The sequence below is a fragment of the Trifolium pratense genome, linkage group LG2, assembly GCF_020283565.1.
Source record: "Trifolium pratense cultivar HEN17-A07 linkage group LG2, ARS_RC_1.1, whole genome shotgun sequence".
In the NCBI taxonomy this organism is placed as follows: Eukaryota; Viridiplantae; Streptophyta; class Magnoliopsida; order Fabales; family Fabaceae; genus Trifolium; species Trifolium pratense.
This window is the reverse complement of record NC_060060.1, coordinates 71612360-71628374: the sequence shown is the minus strand read 5'-3', so window position 1 is coordinate 71628374 and position 16015 is coordinate 71612360. Positions and strand designations below refer to the sequence as shown.

Here is a 16015-nt window from a genome sequence, read left to right as displayed (position 1 = left end):
ATTTCGACTTACAAACTCCTATTTATAGAAAAACTAAGTAACTGCTACTTTAACGTTAAACTACTAGTCCTCTGCCACGCGTCCTTTTGCATTTGAAATGAACCAAGGCCTTGAACCGTTGTAACTGTCGAAATCGAATCACATTTGAAGGATGGAAAATACTCCAAGTCCACAATCATAAGTATTTCGATTCTTTGACTGCAATCGAATCAGCCATTTACTCGAAAGGCAGAATTTCTTCGTATCTTGTAGACTCATAATGGACGAAGAAAATAATACTTTCCATTAGAACTCTCTTGTTCTTAAAGACATTACCCTTAACCTTCATTAAATGAGAAGATAAGCGAGATAATCTCTCTTGTTCTTGAAGACATTTAAAGCCTGACACTATTTAAAGTCATTTAACAAGCCTTTCAGTAATGAATGTCTTTGGAACTAGAGATGAAAAACATATTTTAGCTCGAGCTAAAATATGGGATAACAATAGGTTCCCATAAAAATGACTACGTCCGTCCCTCCTTAGATTTTTCATGAGTAGAAATTTAATATAGCTCTACTTATAAATAATAAAAAAAGTAGGCACGCATATTAATATATGAGTAGAAATATAGTTTCGCGTAAAAATTATAAAAGGGCAATCACATGTACTAATATACGAGTAGAACTATAGGTCCACGTAAGTAGAAATATTGGTCCGCGTAGAGATTATAAAAAAATAGGCGCACACATTATATATGAGTAGAAATATAGGTCCATGTTGAAATTATATAGAAAATAGATACTTGTATTAACACTACAGATCCAGATTCAATCAATGTCAATTTTGGTGTCATCAACGCTACAGATCCGGATGCATGGATATTCCTGACACTTCAATATTGTCGTATTTAAATTTGTAGGCATGTGCAATTTGTCGTTTTATGCTATTAACATGGATGTTGTGAGTTTGTTCGCAAATTTATCCTTCTTGTTTTTAGCGACTTTGAATTTGAATTACAACGATATAATTTATCAATTTGAATGAATGAATATTGTTTGTTTGAAGTCAAGAAAAATAAGATCCTCTTGAGATTTTTCTTTACACATTTTTATAAGACCCCTTTTAAAGGACAACCAATGGCAAATATAGGCCCGCGTAGAGATTATAAAAAAGCAGGCATGCATATTAATATGAGTAGAAATATATGTCCGCCTAAAAATTATAAAAAATAGACACACATTAATATATGAGCAAAAATACAGATTCTACATCTGTCTGTCCTGAGATTTTTTCATGAGTAGAAATTTCCGCTAAAATTATAAAAAAAAAATAGACACATGATCAAAACCATCATCTAGAATTTTTTTAGAATTTTTTTTGGTTTACAATGGAGCTGAGAATCGAACCCAGGACCTTTTGTATACTATCAAAACCCTTCATCACTCGATCAAAACTTAGTGGCCTATATTATTAGAATTTTAGAAACATTGGTTTCCATAAAAATATAGGTCCTCGTCGAAATTATAGAAAATAGTCACTTATATTAATTAATATATAAGTAGAAATATAGATCTCCAGAAAAATTACTATCCATGTCCCTAAATATAAGACCCTCTTAATATTTTTATATGTCCTTTTTTTATTAAACCTTTCAAATTTCCAAGGACAAATATAGGTTCGCATAGAGATTATAAAAAAGTAGACACACATATTATTATATGAGTAGATATATAGGTTGGCGTAAAAATTATAAAAAAATTGGCATGCGTATTAATATATAAGCATAAATATGTCACCAATTTTTTTTTTAAAAAAAAAATAGACACTTGTATTAATATACGAGTAGAAATATTAGTCCTCGTAAAAATTATAAAAAAGTAGTCATGCATTTTAATATATGAGAAGACATTAACAAAATAAAGAATTAATATATAAAATAATTTGGTGAACGAGTCGAAACACATTATGTGAATATGTACCAATACATTTGTTGAGGTGAATGATTTTGATTGGTTTATGTTCTGGTGAACATTCAAGGGGTTTATATTATTATTATTATTATTATTATTATTATTATTATTATTATTATTATTATTATTATTATTATTATTATTATTATTATTATTATTCAATAATGAGTTTTCAAACAAAAATGTGAATCAGAAACTCTATATTAGGGGTGATCGCGGTGCGGTTTGGTTCGGTTTTGAGCATAAAAGTCATCCTAACCACGAGATAAAAATGCATGCGGTTCGGTTTGGTTCGGTTGATTTTTAAAAAGTCATCCAAACCAAACCAAACCAAACCAATGCGGTTTGAATCGGTTCGGTTGGTGCGGTTTAAAACATAACGATTGTACCGAACAATTTTAAGCATAAAAAAAAAATAAAAAATTGAAGTTCCAAAATAACATTGTAGTACCAACAAAAATTATTTATCCAAAATAACATTATAGTAACTTACAATTTTAAATATATAAAAAAATTGAATTTTCAAAATAACATCACGGTACCGATAAAATTTGTTTATTTAAAATAACATTACAACACCAAAATAAAATTTCAGTACAAAAAATAAAAACAACTTGAAGTTCGATTAATTTGGTCGACTGACTTGGTAATTGGGCATGTATATTGGAATATAAATATATTTTCTTTTACGATATTGGAATATAAATATATAATAGTAACTTAATGCGGTTTTTGCGGTTATCCGCGGTTTTTGCGGTTTTTGCGGTTTGCGGTTTTGCGGTTTGCGGTTCAGTAAGAAAGCCATCCAAATACATCCAAACCAAATGCGGTTTTTGCGGTTTTCGGTTTGGTTTGGTTCGATTTACGGTTTTACTTTTGGATTGGTTCGGATACGATCACCCCTACTCTATATCTTTTACGGTGATTGCCTAGGTCTATTTATAGGCTTTTCTCCTTCCTTGATACCATGATAGCCATGTTCTTCTCCCATTATCTTGTCCATCGTGTAAACATGGCATAGTGGGTGGTTGCTTCCCGCCAAATGTGTGAGGGTGGAGATGGTGGACTTCTTTTCTTCTTCGCCTGTCACCTGCCAGTGGGGTTCGAGATTTCAAATCCTCCCACCATTCATTTTTTACTTGATCTTTTGTGGGTTGGATGTATTGGGCCTTCGTTGTTGGGCTTAGGTAAAATACAAAGTGGGTCGTTGCCCAGTCCACAGCCCCCAAGCACGAGGCTTCAGGAAGGCGAAGTGCTTTTGAATGAAGTAACTTGGCAATTACTATGTCCCGGCGTTGTTCTATGTCGCCTATTTGAATGCATCAACTATTTTAGGAAACAAAATATTTGATTCAAGAATATTCCTTGATGGTTCTTTCAGACCTGCTGCGTTTTTGAAGTCCAATTCAAGGCCTTGCCCGTGCTAGCTCAGACTATTTAAAGGAGGACTGAAACCTTGTGCAAACTACCGAAGTCATTGTTCATCAAAGATGTAGTTTTTAGAGTTTCGTGTCTTGTAGCCACTCTCTAGGAGAGTTGGTGTAAGTGAACCACTCGGCTTGTGAGATGGTCACCGTGTCCTCACTCAGAAATCTTTAGGTAATGAGTTGAATATTGTACTTGGAGGAAGCTTGTAAGCAACTCCAAATTGTGAACTTAGTCAAGAGTGTTGGCTAGGTATTAGTTTTATGGGAGTGTGACTCCTTGTAGATTGTTGTCGATCGTAAACACAGGTTGTGTTGATTGAGGGAAGTGAGCGGATGTTCTCATATCTAGGAGTTCCTAGGTAGAAGTTTCATGGGTAGTGTCTATGTGATAAGTCATAAACGGGACGTTTATTGAGGGCTTTGAACTGGAACTATTATAGTGGATTTCCTTCCTGGATTGGTATCCCCTAGATTAGGTGATGTTGCACCGAACTGGGTTAACAAATAACTTGTGTTATTTACGTTCTGCACTTTATTATTATCTTGTCTGTACTGGTACAAGATGCTTAAACATCTGTCTCAACATCAGTATACTATCGCTCCTGACAGGCAGGTGTTGGAGCATCGTGTAGAACATCTGCAATTTATTTTTACCTTGTCTGTTATATTTTGTGTTGGTACGATGTTGGATCCTCAGACTCAACATTTGTCACCAGTCCGCCGAAATTTCACCGTCATGAAAGGTTTCTTCCTGTATTCTGCAAGGTTTTTTTATCCTTTAACATGAGGTATCAGTGTCCTTATTTTTTAGTATTAACTTGTGTGTATTTTATTAGGTGTCCGTGTCGGAATTCATAATTCATAGACCCGACTGTTTAGTCGGATAATGCACTCAACTATTCAAGTCTCTTTCATCATCAAATTTTTTAACTTACTAAAATTCAATACTGGCAATAAAATTAAAAGATCTCATAATGAATGAATTACGACAACTACTTCGATCGTGAAGTGCATGTCTGCACTCACTTAGTTACATAAATTCTATCACAATACTTCTACATGTTCTTGGCCTTTATTTGTAACAACTTGTTAAACAAGAAACAATGACAATTTCTTCACTGCATCTCTTTCAACTTGTGTGTACGTTAACCTTATTCCAGACAACCTAATAACATTCATGCAATTCCTGTAAACATGAATTAAGGCAGCTAAGTCATATGAATATGATAGAAGATTAGTTAGCAATGATAGAGGATTAGTTAGTAGTTAATTAATTAATTATTAGGTAGTATTTAATTAAGTAATTTAGATAGTAATGATATATATTATTTATATTATTAGTTGGTCATTTATGTTATTGGGTTGTTAAATGGGCTTTATGCCCTTAGGCCCATTAGGAGTCCTATATATGTAGTGTTCTTTCATATTTTAACCTAATGAATGAAAATGAAGTCTTTTATTTAAATTAATTAATTAACTACTAACTAATCCTCTATCATTGCTAACTAATCTTCTATCAGAATATGTATAAATTAAATTTATTTTAAGAAATTGCATGCACCAAGACTTTCATTAATAGGATTTTAATAATAAGTCTAAATCTAATTACCTCATAAGAAATATAAATATAGTAGAGCATGCATGCAGAAGGGCACTATGTCGGACACTTAAATCCTTCTGGTGGAGTTTTGCCACAATCAACTAGAAGCTGGAGAGCAATTGGGAGAACAATGTTGATATTAAGAAGCTTGAGTTTAATAGAACTGCAGAGACATATGGCAGCATCCAAATCCGCAATTCCTTGAAGCAATGGACAACATGTCTGTTTAGCACTACCACCAATTCCAATATGTATAATTCCACTAAGCACATCAACACATGCTCCCAATTTCAAAATATCAATGGGGCATGTTGGTTGTGCTTGTGGTGGAGGTGTTACACTAGGCGGTGTTGCTTGTGGTGGAGGAGTTTCACTAGGCGGTGTTGGTGGAGCAATCACGGGTGGTGTCGGTGTTGGTGGAGTAATCAACGGTGGTGTTGGTGGAGTGATAACTGGTGGTGTTGGTGTTGGTGGAGAAATTATTGGGGGTGTTGGTGGTGTCGGTGTTGGTGGAGTGATCACAGGTGGTGTTGGTGTCGGTGGTGTAATCACTGGTGGTGTTGGTGGAGTGATCACCGGTGGTGTTGGTGTGGGTGGTGTCGGTGTTTCACTAGGTGGTGGTATAATTATCGGTGGTGTTGGTGTTGGCGGAGTAATCACTGGTGGAGTTGGTGTTGGTGGAGTGATCACTGGTGGTGTTGGTGGTGTAGTCACTGGTGGTGTCGGTGTTGCACTAGGTGGTGGTGTAATTACTGGTGGTGTTGGTGTAGGTGGTGTAATCACTGGTGGTGTTGGTGGAGTGATCACCGGTGGTGTTGGTGTAGGTGGTGTTGGTGTTGGTGTCGGTGGTGTAATCACTGGTGGTGTTGGTGTAGGTGGAGTAATCACTGGTGGTGTTGGTGTTTCACTAGGCGGTGGTGTAATTGCTGGTGGTGTTGGTGGAGTGATAACCGGTGGTGTTGGTGTCGGTGGTGTAATTACTGGTGGTGTTGGTGTTGGCGGAGTAATCACTGGTGGAGTTGGTGTTGGTGGAGTGATCACTGGTGGTGTTGGTGGTGTAGTCACTGGTGGTGTCGGTGTTGCACTAGGTGGTGGTGTAATTACTGGTGGTGTTGGTGTAGGTGGTGTAATCACTGGTGGTGTTGGGGGAGTGATCACCGGTGGTGTTGGTGTAGGTGGTGTTGGTGTTTCACTAGGTGGTGGTGTTGGTGTTGGTGTCGGTGGTGTAATCACTGGTGGTGTTGGTGTAGGTGGAGTAATCACTGGTGGTGTTGGTGTTTCACTAGGCGGTGGTGTAATTACTGGTGGTGTTGGTGGAGTGATAACCGGTGGTGTTGGTGTTGGTGGAGTGATCACCGGTGGTGTTGGTGTCGGTGGTGTAATTACTGGTGGTGTTGGTGTTGGTGGAGTGATCACCGGTGGTGTTGGTGTAGGGGGAGTGATCACTGGTGGTGTTGGTGTCGGTGGTGTTGGTGTTTCACTAGGCGGTGGTGTAATTACTGGTGGTGTTGGTGTTGGTGGAGTAATCACCGGTGGTGTTGGTGTCGGAGGGGTGATCACCGGCGGTGTTGGTGTCGGTGGTGTAATCACGGGTGGTGTTGGCGTGGGTGGTGTTGGTGTCGGTGGAGTAATCACAGGTGGTGTTGGTGGTGTTGGTTGTTTTGGTGGTGGACATGGTGCTTCACTAGGCGGTTTTGGTATTGGTGGACTAATCACCGGTGGTGTAGGTGTTGGTGGAGTAGTTACTGGTGGTTTTGGTGTCGGTGGAGTAACCACTGGTGGTATTGGTGTTGGAGGAGTAATCACAGGTGGTTTTGGTGGTTTCACAATAGGTGGCTTTGGATGTGGTTTAACAATTGGAGGTTTTGGCACATGAGGTGGATGTACTATCGGAGGTTTGGGATAATGAGGAGGTTTTGGAACATGTGGTGGATGAACTTTTGGTGGTTTAACAATTGGTGGTTTTGGCACATGAGGTGGATGAACTATTGGAGGTTTGTGATAATGAGGAGGTTTTGGAACATGTGGTGGTTTTGGTGATGATGATGGAGGTGGTGGCTTAGGAGGATACTTTGGTGGTATGTGAATTGGTGTTATAGGAGAATGCGATGGTGGTTTTTGAACTGGTGGCTTAACAATAGGAGGGTGGTGTTTTGGCGGCTTAGGACTTGGATAAGGACAAACAGGACTAGCAAGAACATTGAGTATGGTACTCAAGTTCAAGAGAAAGATTAGAACATTGGCAATAGCATAGTTAGCCATGTTTCAAAGATTGTAGTGTAGAGTATTATACGCTGTGAAGCTACACACTTCACTTAATAGAATTGGGTGAGTGAGGTGGTTTATATATGGTGAGGAAAACCATGAATTACTTTTTGTCGTAAACTTCTAAATCACCGATGCTTCAAAATGTATATAATATGGTCACAATTTTTAAGACACATCATTTAATCACATACATAAAAAATAAACATCATTTAATTATTTTAAAAATACATATAATTTTTTTTTTCTACTTGTTTCTAAGTATGTGTGTGACAAAATAAAGAGTCATCGTAAAGGCGATAAAAACTTCGTATTAATATCATGTTTGTGTTTCATTGTCTTAGGCAAAATGATAAACATCATTGAAATTCATATGTATAGTGTCTAATTCTCGATTCTAATTCTCAATATCGACATTGCCACAAATTGATATAAAACTTGACGAAATCCATTGAAGAAATTTTGATGAGTCTTTCTTGTGATCAGTCACATTCACGATCGTGTACGTTTCAGCAATCAATCTAGCTAAATCACAATTTTGTAAATTGGCTCTTGGAACTATACTATTCATTGTTTATTTGAAACATTAACATGCATCGACATAAAATTACTGACTTGAAATTATATTATTCCATGTAATGTTTTCTGACGTTAAATTTTCTGTCCTGATAAATTTCAAATTTCATTTTTTGTTATAAAAAAAATTCTAAGTTTTAGTTCTTACAAAAAAAATTTTACCATGATATTAGTACGAAGTTTTCATCGCCTTGGCGATAACTAATCTTCCTCGAAGAACCTGTGTGGCATGTAAGGTGGGTTGGATTTACCCCTCCAACTGAATTTTCTCCATACAATTGAGTTAGTAATCGAATCTCTGACCACATGCTTAAAGGAACCAAGACTCTTATCACTTGGATCAATTCATTGTTGGTGTAAACCGGTTTTTTTCCTACAAAACTAACCCATTGTTAAGTCAAAACGTATATTTTTGAATTTTTTTTTTAGAGATCAAAAGTTTCTCAAAAAAAAAAAAAACTCAAAATTTGATGTATATATGTTTAGATTTTTGTTAATTTAATATTGAGTTTTTGATATTTAAAAAATTTATATTTAATTCATTTTAATGGACTAGCATGTTTCATATTACGCAATTGTTATTGCACATATTTAGGACATGATAAAGATGAACCGGTTTAATTTGAACTGGTTTATCAATAATAGATTTTTTTGCACCAACAATGAATTGATCCAAGTGATTTTTTCATATTTAATTTGAATAGATTTTTTTTGCTAATTATTTTTTTTTGAACTAAACAAATTTACTGAATTTCATTAATTATCAAAAGTTTAATACATGAAGAAATAATCTTAAATCTATGGAAACTAGTCCAAGAATTGGCCGCCCTAGCTAAAGTGTGAGCAACCGAATTCACTTGTCTCCTATTAAACTTAACTTCAAAGTTCACACATGATAACATAACAAGAATAATTTCATTAACGATTGAAAGAAATTCCGAGTTGTCTCGCCGTTTGGTACGAATAGCATCAACCAACACTTGAGAGTCACTTTCAAATTGGACGCTTTCAAAACCTCTACTCTTAGCTTCATTCATAGCTTGCAATAATGCTCATGCTTCATCCTCCTCTGTTGATAAAGTCAGTTGCTGCCACTGCGTAATTACAGCCATAAACTCACCAGAATTATTACGAAAACAAGCACTCATTAAAATCATCGAATATTGATAAACTTATTATTTGAAAATCTCATGCTGAAGATTTGAAGAACGTACATATGCCTTCTTACTCTAGAGTTTATATTCTTCTTTTGCTGTTTTCATTTTATTTGCCAAAATTTTGTGAAGAACATTTATAAAGTTCAAAACATGTTTGTCAAACATTATTATAAAATATATGTTAATTTAACAATAGACACTAAAATTGTTTCCATAGTAATGTTAGAGGTTAAGAACTGCGTATGTTATGGTGACAAAAAAAAAAATTAAATTTATGAGTCAAAAAAAATTAAATTTAAAATTTTATACTAAAAGTACATTAAACAAGTTTTTTTATTCAATTCAGAGTTAAATAATCCTTCCATTTTTTTATTTTTGGACTAAATCCTTTCATTTTAAGTACACACTCATACAAAATATATCAATTAATTATTTTAAAATTTTTTTTATTGTTTTATTTTTTTTGTTTTTCATACTTTTTCAACTTTTTTTATAAGTTAAGAATATTAACATGCACGGAAATGTTGAATATATATTCAGCTATGTTAGCATCCCTATAAAACAAAAATAAGTTGCATGCATGCTCATAATAATAATAATAATAATAATAATAATAATAATAATAATAATAATAATAATAATAACTGAAAGAAAAAATACAAAAGAAGAAAAATTGGGGGACATTGAACCTAATCCGGTGAATCCGCACAAAGTGTAACTCAACCCAAATGGAAAATTGCAAACAATTAAAAAACACATGTGGATCCAACAATCTCTAGTTATTCCTAAAACACACTAATAGCAAAAAAAAAAAAAAAAAGACTATTTCGAGCCAAATAATCAAATTTCAAACACAGAATGATGAGGATATTAAACCAGTTAAAATCAATCACAAAGATTGATACATAATATTAAATCAATACCGACTCGAAAAAAAAAAATCTTAAATCTTATAATTTGCAGATCTCAACAAATCTTAAAACAACTAGAGTTTCAAAATATCGGAACACCATGGATTATTTAGACCTAGCCTTGTTATGACCAAAGCAAGTGTATATGTGCTATAAATCCCTAAAATCACTTTTAATTAATGATAACAAAAATTAATAATTTGTAATGTTTGATCAGTAACAACTTATAATTAATTAATCAGCATATTTTCTTCTAATTAAATCACATTTACATAATTTATCTATTGAAATGTCTAATATGTAATTGTAGAAAACATGAAGAAAGCGAAATGGATTTTAGTCGGGTATTGAACTCAACCTTATATATGCATATGCATTTATATGTCGGTAATGTCTTTAAGTCTTAACCTTATATGCATTATTTGCGCCAAAAAAACACCGTATATGCATTATTTTTTTAAAATCAACCTTATATGCATTTTGTTTGTTTGTTTGTTAACATTTGTATGCATTTAGATGTCGGCTGGCTATTTCTTCTTCAATTACATACATTATATAGCACATGGATTAGCTTCCAAATTCGCAACATGTCAATGAAGTTTTTTTCTTTTAAAAAACATAAATTCTTTAGTACCCACAATATTTAGTTGGAATATCTATAGACAAAATATATGTAAAATTTAATATTTATTTTAATATAAATTAATATAAAAATTTAGAGTAAATTACACTCTTCTCCCCTCTTATGTTAAAATATACACTTTAGTCCATTTTAACATAAATAAATATATTTGTGATAACAATTAACTTTAAACCACTACTTTATGTCAAAAAACTTTAAGTCATCATTGAAGAAATTAATTTTTCTTCTTTGAAATTTTTATTATTTTAGAATATAAATTTAGTAATTTATTCGAGATTTGTATTTTATTTTCTATAGTTTCATAATTTATAAAAACATTTAACATTATATGTTAATGATGTGCGTAAAAAATAATAACAAAAATATTTGCATTAGAAGTTTGATTATATTAAAATGAAGTTTTATTATAAAAGATTAAAATGTAGATTTTAATATTAGGGGGATGAGAAATTCAAGCTTCTTTCAAGGAGTGTAATTTTCTCTAATATATTTTGTATAAGATGGGAGTGAAGTGTATATTTTAATATAAAATGTGAGGGTAATGTAATTTAAACATGTCTCTGGGAAGTGTAATTTACTCAAAAGTTTAAGAAGACATTAAATTTATCTATAAAATATTGCTAATCTTCAAAATACAGCGTTGTTCAAGAAAAAGTTTCTATTTATTTTACGGATTCATTTTTTATTTATATAATCTTTCTATTTATTTAGTTTTGTTAAATTTTGCATTATTTTTATTTATACATAAAGTCTCACAAAAAAATGGTAATGAAGTCATATATTATTATGCGGTCTAACACCTTCTAATAATCCTTCTAATTCAATTAAATCGTCAGCCTCAATATTGAATAAAGGTTAAGAATAATTCCAATGCCAATTGCCAACGCCACTCTACGCCCACCCATCTGCCTCTATTGGCTACCACTGGTCATTGCCTTCTTAAAGCTCTTAAAGGCAAAATAATAAAGGATACACATACACATAACAAGTACCTCCAATCCATTTTTCTTGTTAAAAGTTAATCGATAAACCATTATCCAACACACTATTAATGTTAATTAGATGGGAACCATCCAATATCGCCCTTTCACCGTCTCGATAGAAAAAATATCCCTCCACCACAATGAATCTTTCTCTGCATTATAACCATCACATAAAATTATCAAATAGCATTTCTTTCCTTTAAACATCTCCTATCCTTAATATTTATGCCGTAGATTTTACTCTTGAGAAAATTATGGTGAAAATATTATGGTGGTGGTTTAAGAGAGACGCATAATAAATGATTTTGTTTTGATTTGAATATATGGTGGTCTAATCTCATTGCTTGTTTTAGAATTAGAGATGGATAGTGAGATATTGTTAAGCCATTTTTTGTTTATATTGCATTATTTTGTAAACTACTGTGGTTAGGCATTTCTTGTGCTTAATTCAAGTTTTATGTTTTATATAATATTACATGGTTTAAAGACCAAATTCTCGAGACAATTATAATAAGATGAGACATACACTACCTCTTGATATAATATTGATAATCAATAATGGTATCATTGCTATTAAAATAATATTTTTTATTACTTTTTCTTTTATTTTATCATGGCAGAAATCCAAGTTAGAACTTTGAAAAAAATTAAGTTATTAAAAATGGATATTGCTTCCAAAATCGACGACACCTATAGAATTAAGGTAAATTCTAATATGGATCACTTCATCAAGTGGTTTATGGTGGACCAGTCATGAATAACATTATAACGAATACGAATTTTACAAAATTCACCGTTGGATTGAAAGTTTATATCATATAGATCATCCATAGAAAAATTTAGAAAAATTGAAAATCATTTGATATGTTATTGAGACACATCAAGATTAACAGTTTATTAAATAACGTAAATTTTGATGGGTCTCAATAATATATCAAATGATTTTCAAAAAAATTTTAAAAATTTATGGATAATCTATACGATATAAACTTTCAATCCAACAATAAATTTCATAAAATTCATATTCGGTAGATCATTTATCCATGGTGGACCACTTGTGAAGGTGGTCCACCGTAGCATTAGCCATAGAATTAATTCCTAGAAATACCGGAAATATGATGATCAAGGTTAGTGACTTTATTTCCAATAATAGAAAAAGCAACAAAGGATGATTCCAATAATAGAAAAAGAAACAATGATGATCAAGGTAATTCCAAATAATGTCTCTAATTAAGCAAGGGTATGTATGATTACATAATAAATAATGTCTCCAAATTAAATGCTACTATTAGAAAGCAAGCAATGAGCTGCTAAGTCGACATGAAGTTGCACTTGTCATAACCTGCCATATAAACATTGGATATCAGGAAAATGTCAGTCTGTCAATGGCCCATGCATAATTTTAAATTGAAGACACGAAAAATAAATAATTGGAGGCAAATACTGTATAATGCAGTAGTACTAGTATTCTTATTCATAATATATATAAAGGATAAATACTTCATCGTCCATCCCAAAATTATAACCAAAAATTGTTGGTTAATAAAATTCAACAGCAATTAAATAAGATGATGTGAGTCTCTTCTAGTTTAATCAAAATTCTAGGTTCGATTTCTGACTTGAACATTCAGCGGAGAGAGTTTGTCATCCATATTTAAATCTCACAAGACGCTAAAAGTTTGTCTCTTAATTACGCGCAAATGATACTCAATTTATGTCAAAAAAAATTGGTTAACAAAAATAATATATTTAACCTAAATTTTAAACCAAATATATCACTTTTTCTTTGACTATTTTTTAGAATGGAGGGAGTAATATGTAATAACCATAAGACAACTAATTGTGACAATGAAATTTGTACAAGTGGCATGTGTCTCTATTGTGAGTGTATAGTCTGTGTCTGTGATGTGAAATGACCTACAACTAACGACTAAAGAAAGTTCTCTCATTGTAATTTTGTAACAAAAAACAAATCTCAATATGAAACAATGACATGTGATGTGAATTGTGAAGAGGTAATTTTGTCATATTATTTACAGGGACGTGTACAAAAATCTTATTAGGGTCTAAAATTAAAATTTTAATATTATATTTAATTTTCTAATATTTGGAGCTTCAAAAACATTTATTATAGTTTTATAATAAATAATATTTCTAATAATATTTCACTCTCAATATGAGAAAAATAGCATAAAAAAATTATTCAAATCGTCTCTCAATTAAATGATATGTATTTAAATGTTGTGTGTCCGAACAACTTTTAACAATCTCCTTCCCCAATTTTTTTTATTTAAAAAAAAAAATCTCCATTCTCTCTCCTTTCCAAAATTCTCTATCTGAACATACATTTTTACCGTATAGTCACTTACTCACACGACAAGTGATGCACACCCCAAAGGTAATTAAAGATGGACACATTTTTTTATCACTTTGCCATTTTCTCAAACATCATATCTTACTTAAGTAGTGGACGACGTTTTTTCCTCAAATATCTCATTTTATAAAATTTACAACTTATCTTAGAATTGAGTATTGGGCCTAACTCAACCTTACAAAACCGGCTTGTAAGGTGAGGATTGCCTCTAGTATATAAACACTTAGTCAGGTCATCTCTCAACCGATGTGGGACTCTTAACAACTTAAGTAGTAGCAGCAAAAAGAAAGTCTCTTAAAAATTGTAGCACAAACTTACTTGGATCAACAGTGACAAGCATAGCAGTCCCACCAAAATCACAAGTGCCACCACCAATCTTAGTGTTCTGCCAATAGCTATTGAATGCATATGAAGCATGGGCCAACAAACTATTGGGCTGGAAGCATGATCCATTGGGCTGAATTGATTTACAATCAGCCCCAGACCCACAAGCATAGTCCATAGCAAATTGAATTATAGGATCAGGAACTGTAGGTTTTGCAACACACCAAATTGCATATTGTGGTGGCTTTTTATGAGATGAAGGTGGTGGTGGATACACAATAGGTGGCAAGTATATTTGGGGAGGGCTTATAGCACTTTTAGGTGGGCTTGGAACATGTTTTGGTGGGCTTGTAGGTGGTGAAATTGTAACAATGGTTTTAGGACTTGGTGGCTCAAAACCATCATGAGGTGGGATTGAAACAGGGGAACTAGGTTGTAGAGAGGTAGGTTGTGGTGCAAGTGAATTGAAAGGTGGTAGTGGTTGAGAAGATGGAGAACCATATGAATCAATGTCTAAGTACCCAAATGATGAATATCTGTTTAAACTATTTTGTGATTTTAGTTTCTTCCATGATTTGATTGAGGAGCTTCTACCTCTTCCATGACTTAAAGCATCTGCAAATTTAACAAAAGTTAAATTTTATATTTTGGTAAAATAGACGAAAATGACAAACTATTAGAAATCGAATCCTGATCATGGCGTTTGACCTAGCAATTTTGATATTTCTATCAGTTGAGTTAGAATTTGTGGACAAAAATTAAATATATTTTATTAATATTTGGATTGGGTGCAGTCAGCACCAGTGACTGCATGTAGTCAAAGCAATCACAGTCGTCCGATCTTGATCGGACGCCTAGATTTTAAAGTTAAAATTTTTATAAAACTAAAATTGTATTAAAATCTGAACCGCGTGATTCTGATCTAATGGTTGAGAGCTACTGAATGCAACTTGACTGCACAAAAGGTAACTGCGCACACTAGATAGATCAGTGCATGAATTTTATAACTATATATTTTATGAATGAATGGTTTACCACACAAAGGGAAAAGAGTTGAAGCTAGGATGATCAAGAGGCAAAGATATGTAACACTGCCTCTTAGGATGTAAGCTCTTGAATCCATTGGAATTAAATACCAATGCACAAATTAGAGGTGGAAATTGAAAGCTTACTGGTTGTGCTGATTGAGAGTAAGAGCAATGGACTGTAATATAAGTAGTTGGCAGCCGTAAAGTGAGAAACCATGAATATATAATTTTAGACTAAAGTTGATTCTATTGTCGCTTTAATTAATTTTGTTGATGTCACTTTGTGACATGTTAATAAGAAAACAATCTTCTGCTGAAAGGATAAAGGACGTGGTACATTGTATTTCTTTGGAATTTTGGGACTATTATTAGTACGTATGAAATAGAGTTAATTAATTAGTTATTGTTGTGTGGAATATATTCTTGCTTGAACATGCACCTTCGTTTTGCTTGCTTGACACTCAAAGAACAAGATGACAAAGATAGATCTATTGAGCATTGGCTAGATACAAAACCATTAAATTTATGAATCGAATCAACAATTAATTAAGATAAGTGTATAAATGAAATAGGTTGAAAAATATTTTTACTATTGTCATCAGTTTTTTCTTAAATTGTTTTTAAAGAATTATGGATAATTTGTTAAACCAAAATGGATTTTAGCTCTGAAGTTTTGATGATAACAATGTAAAAGAGAACAATTGGAGATATTAATGTATGTTCAAGTGTGTAGAATCGTAGATGGAAATCCCATTTCTGAAAGTAGATATTTGCATC

At 32.9% G+C, this 16015-nt stretch overlaps 2 protein-coding genes across 3 annotated transcripts; both read right to left on the bottom strand.

Annotated features, from left to right (window-relative positions):
• Nucleotides 1-4325: 4325 nt before the first annotated feature.
• On the bottom strand, nt 4326-7294 carry LOC123911216 (proline-rich extensin-like protein EPR1). Of its 2 annotated transcripts, XM_045962590.1 has the most exons (3): nt 5344-7288; nt 4987-5310; nt 4326-4563 (listed from the first exon to the last, which is right to left on the bottom strand). In XM_045962590.1, the coding sequence occupies exons 1-2, from the start codon at nt 7237-7239 to the stop codon at nt 5032-5034; spliced, it is 2175 nt and encodes a 724-aa protein (XP_045818546.1). In that variant the 5' UTR covers nt 7240-7288; the 3' UTR covers nt 4326-4563; nt 4987-5031. The 2 variants fall into 2 exon arrangements, with proteins under 2 accessions (XP_045818546.1, XP_045818545.1); XM_045962589.1 differs by having other exon boundaries at nt 4987-7294.
• A 5337-nt stretch (nt 7295-12631) lies between these two features.
• On the bottom strand, nt 12632-15462 carry LOC123911215 (verprolin-like). The gene is made up of 3 exons (XM_045962588.1): nt 15246-15462; nt 14205-14825; nt 12632-12854 (listed from the first exon to the last, which is right to left on the bottom strand). Exons 1-3 carry the CDS (start codon nt 15331-15333, stop codon nt 12823-12825), a joined length of 741 nt encoding a protein of 246 aa, XP_045818544.1. The 5' UTR covers nt 15334-15462; the 3' UTR covers nt 12632-12822.
• Nucleotides 15463-16015: the final 553 nt, after the last annotated feature.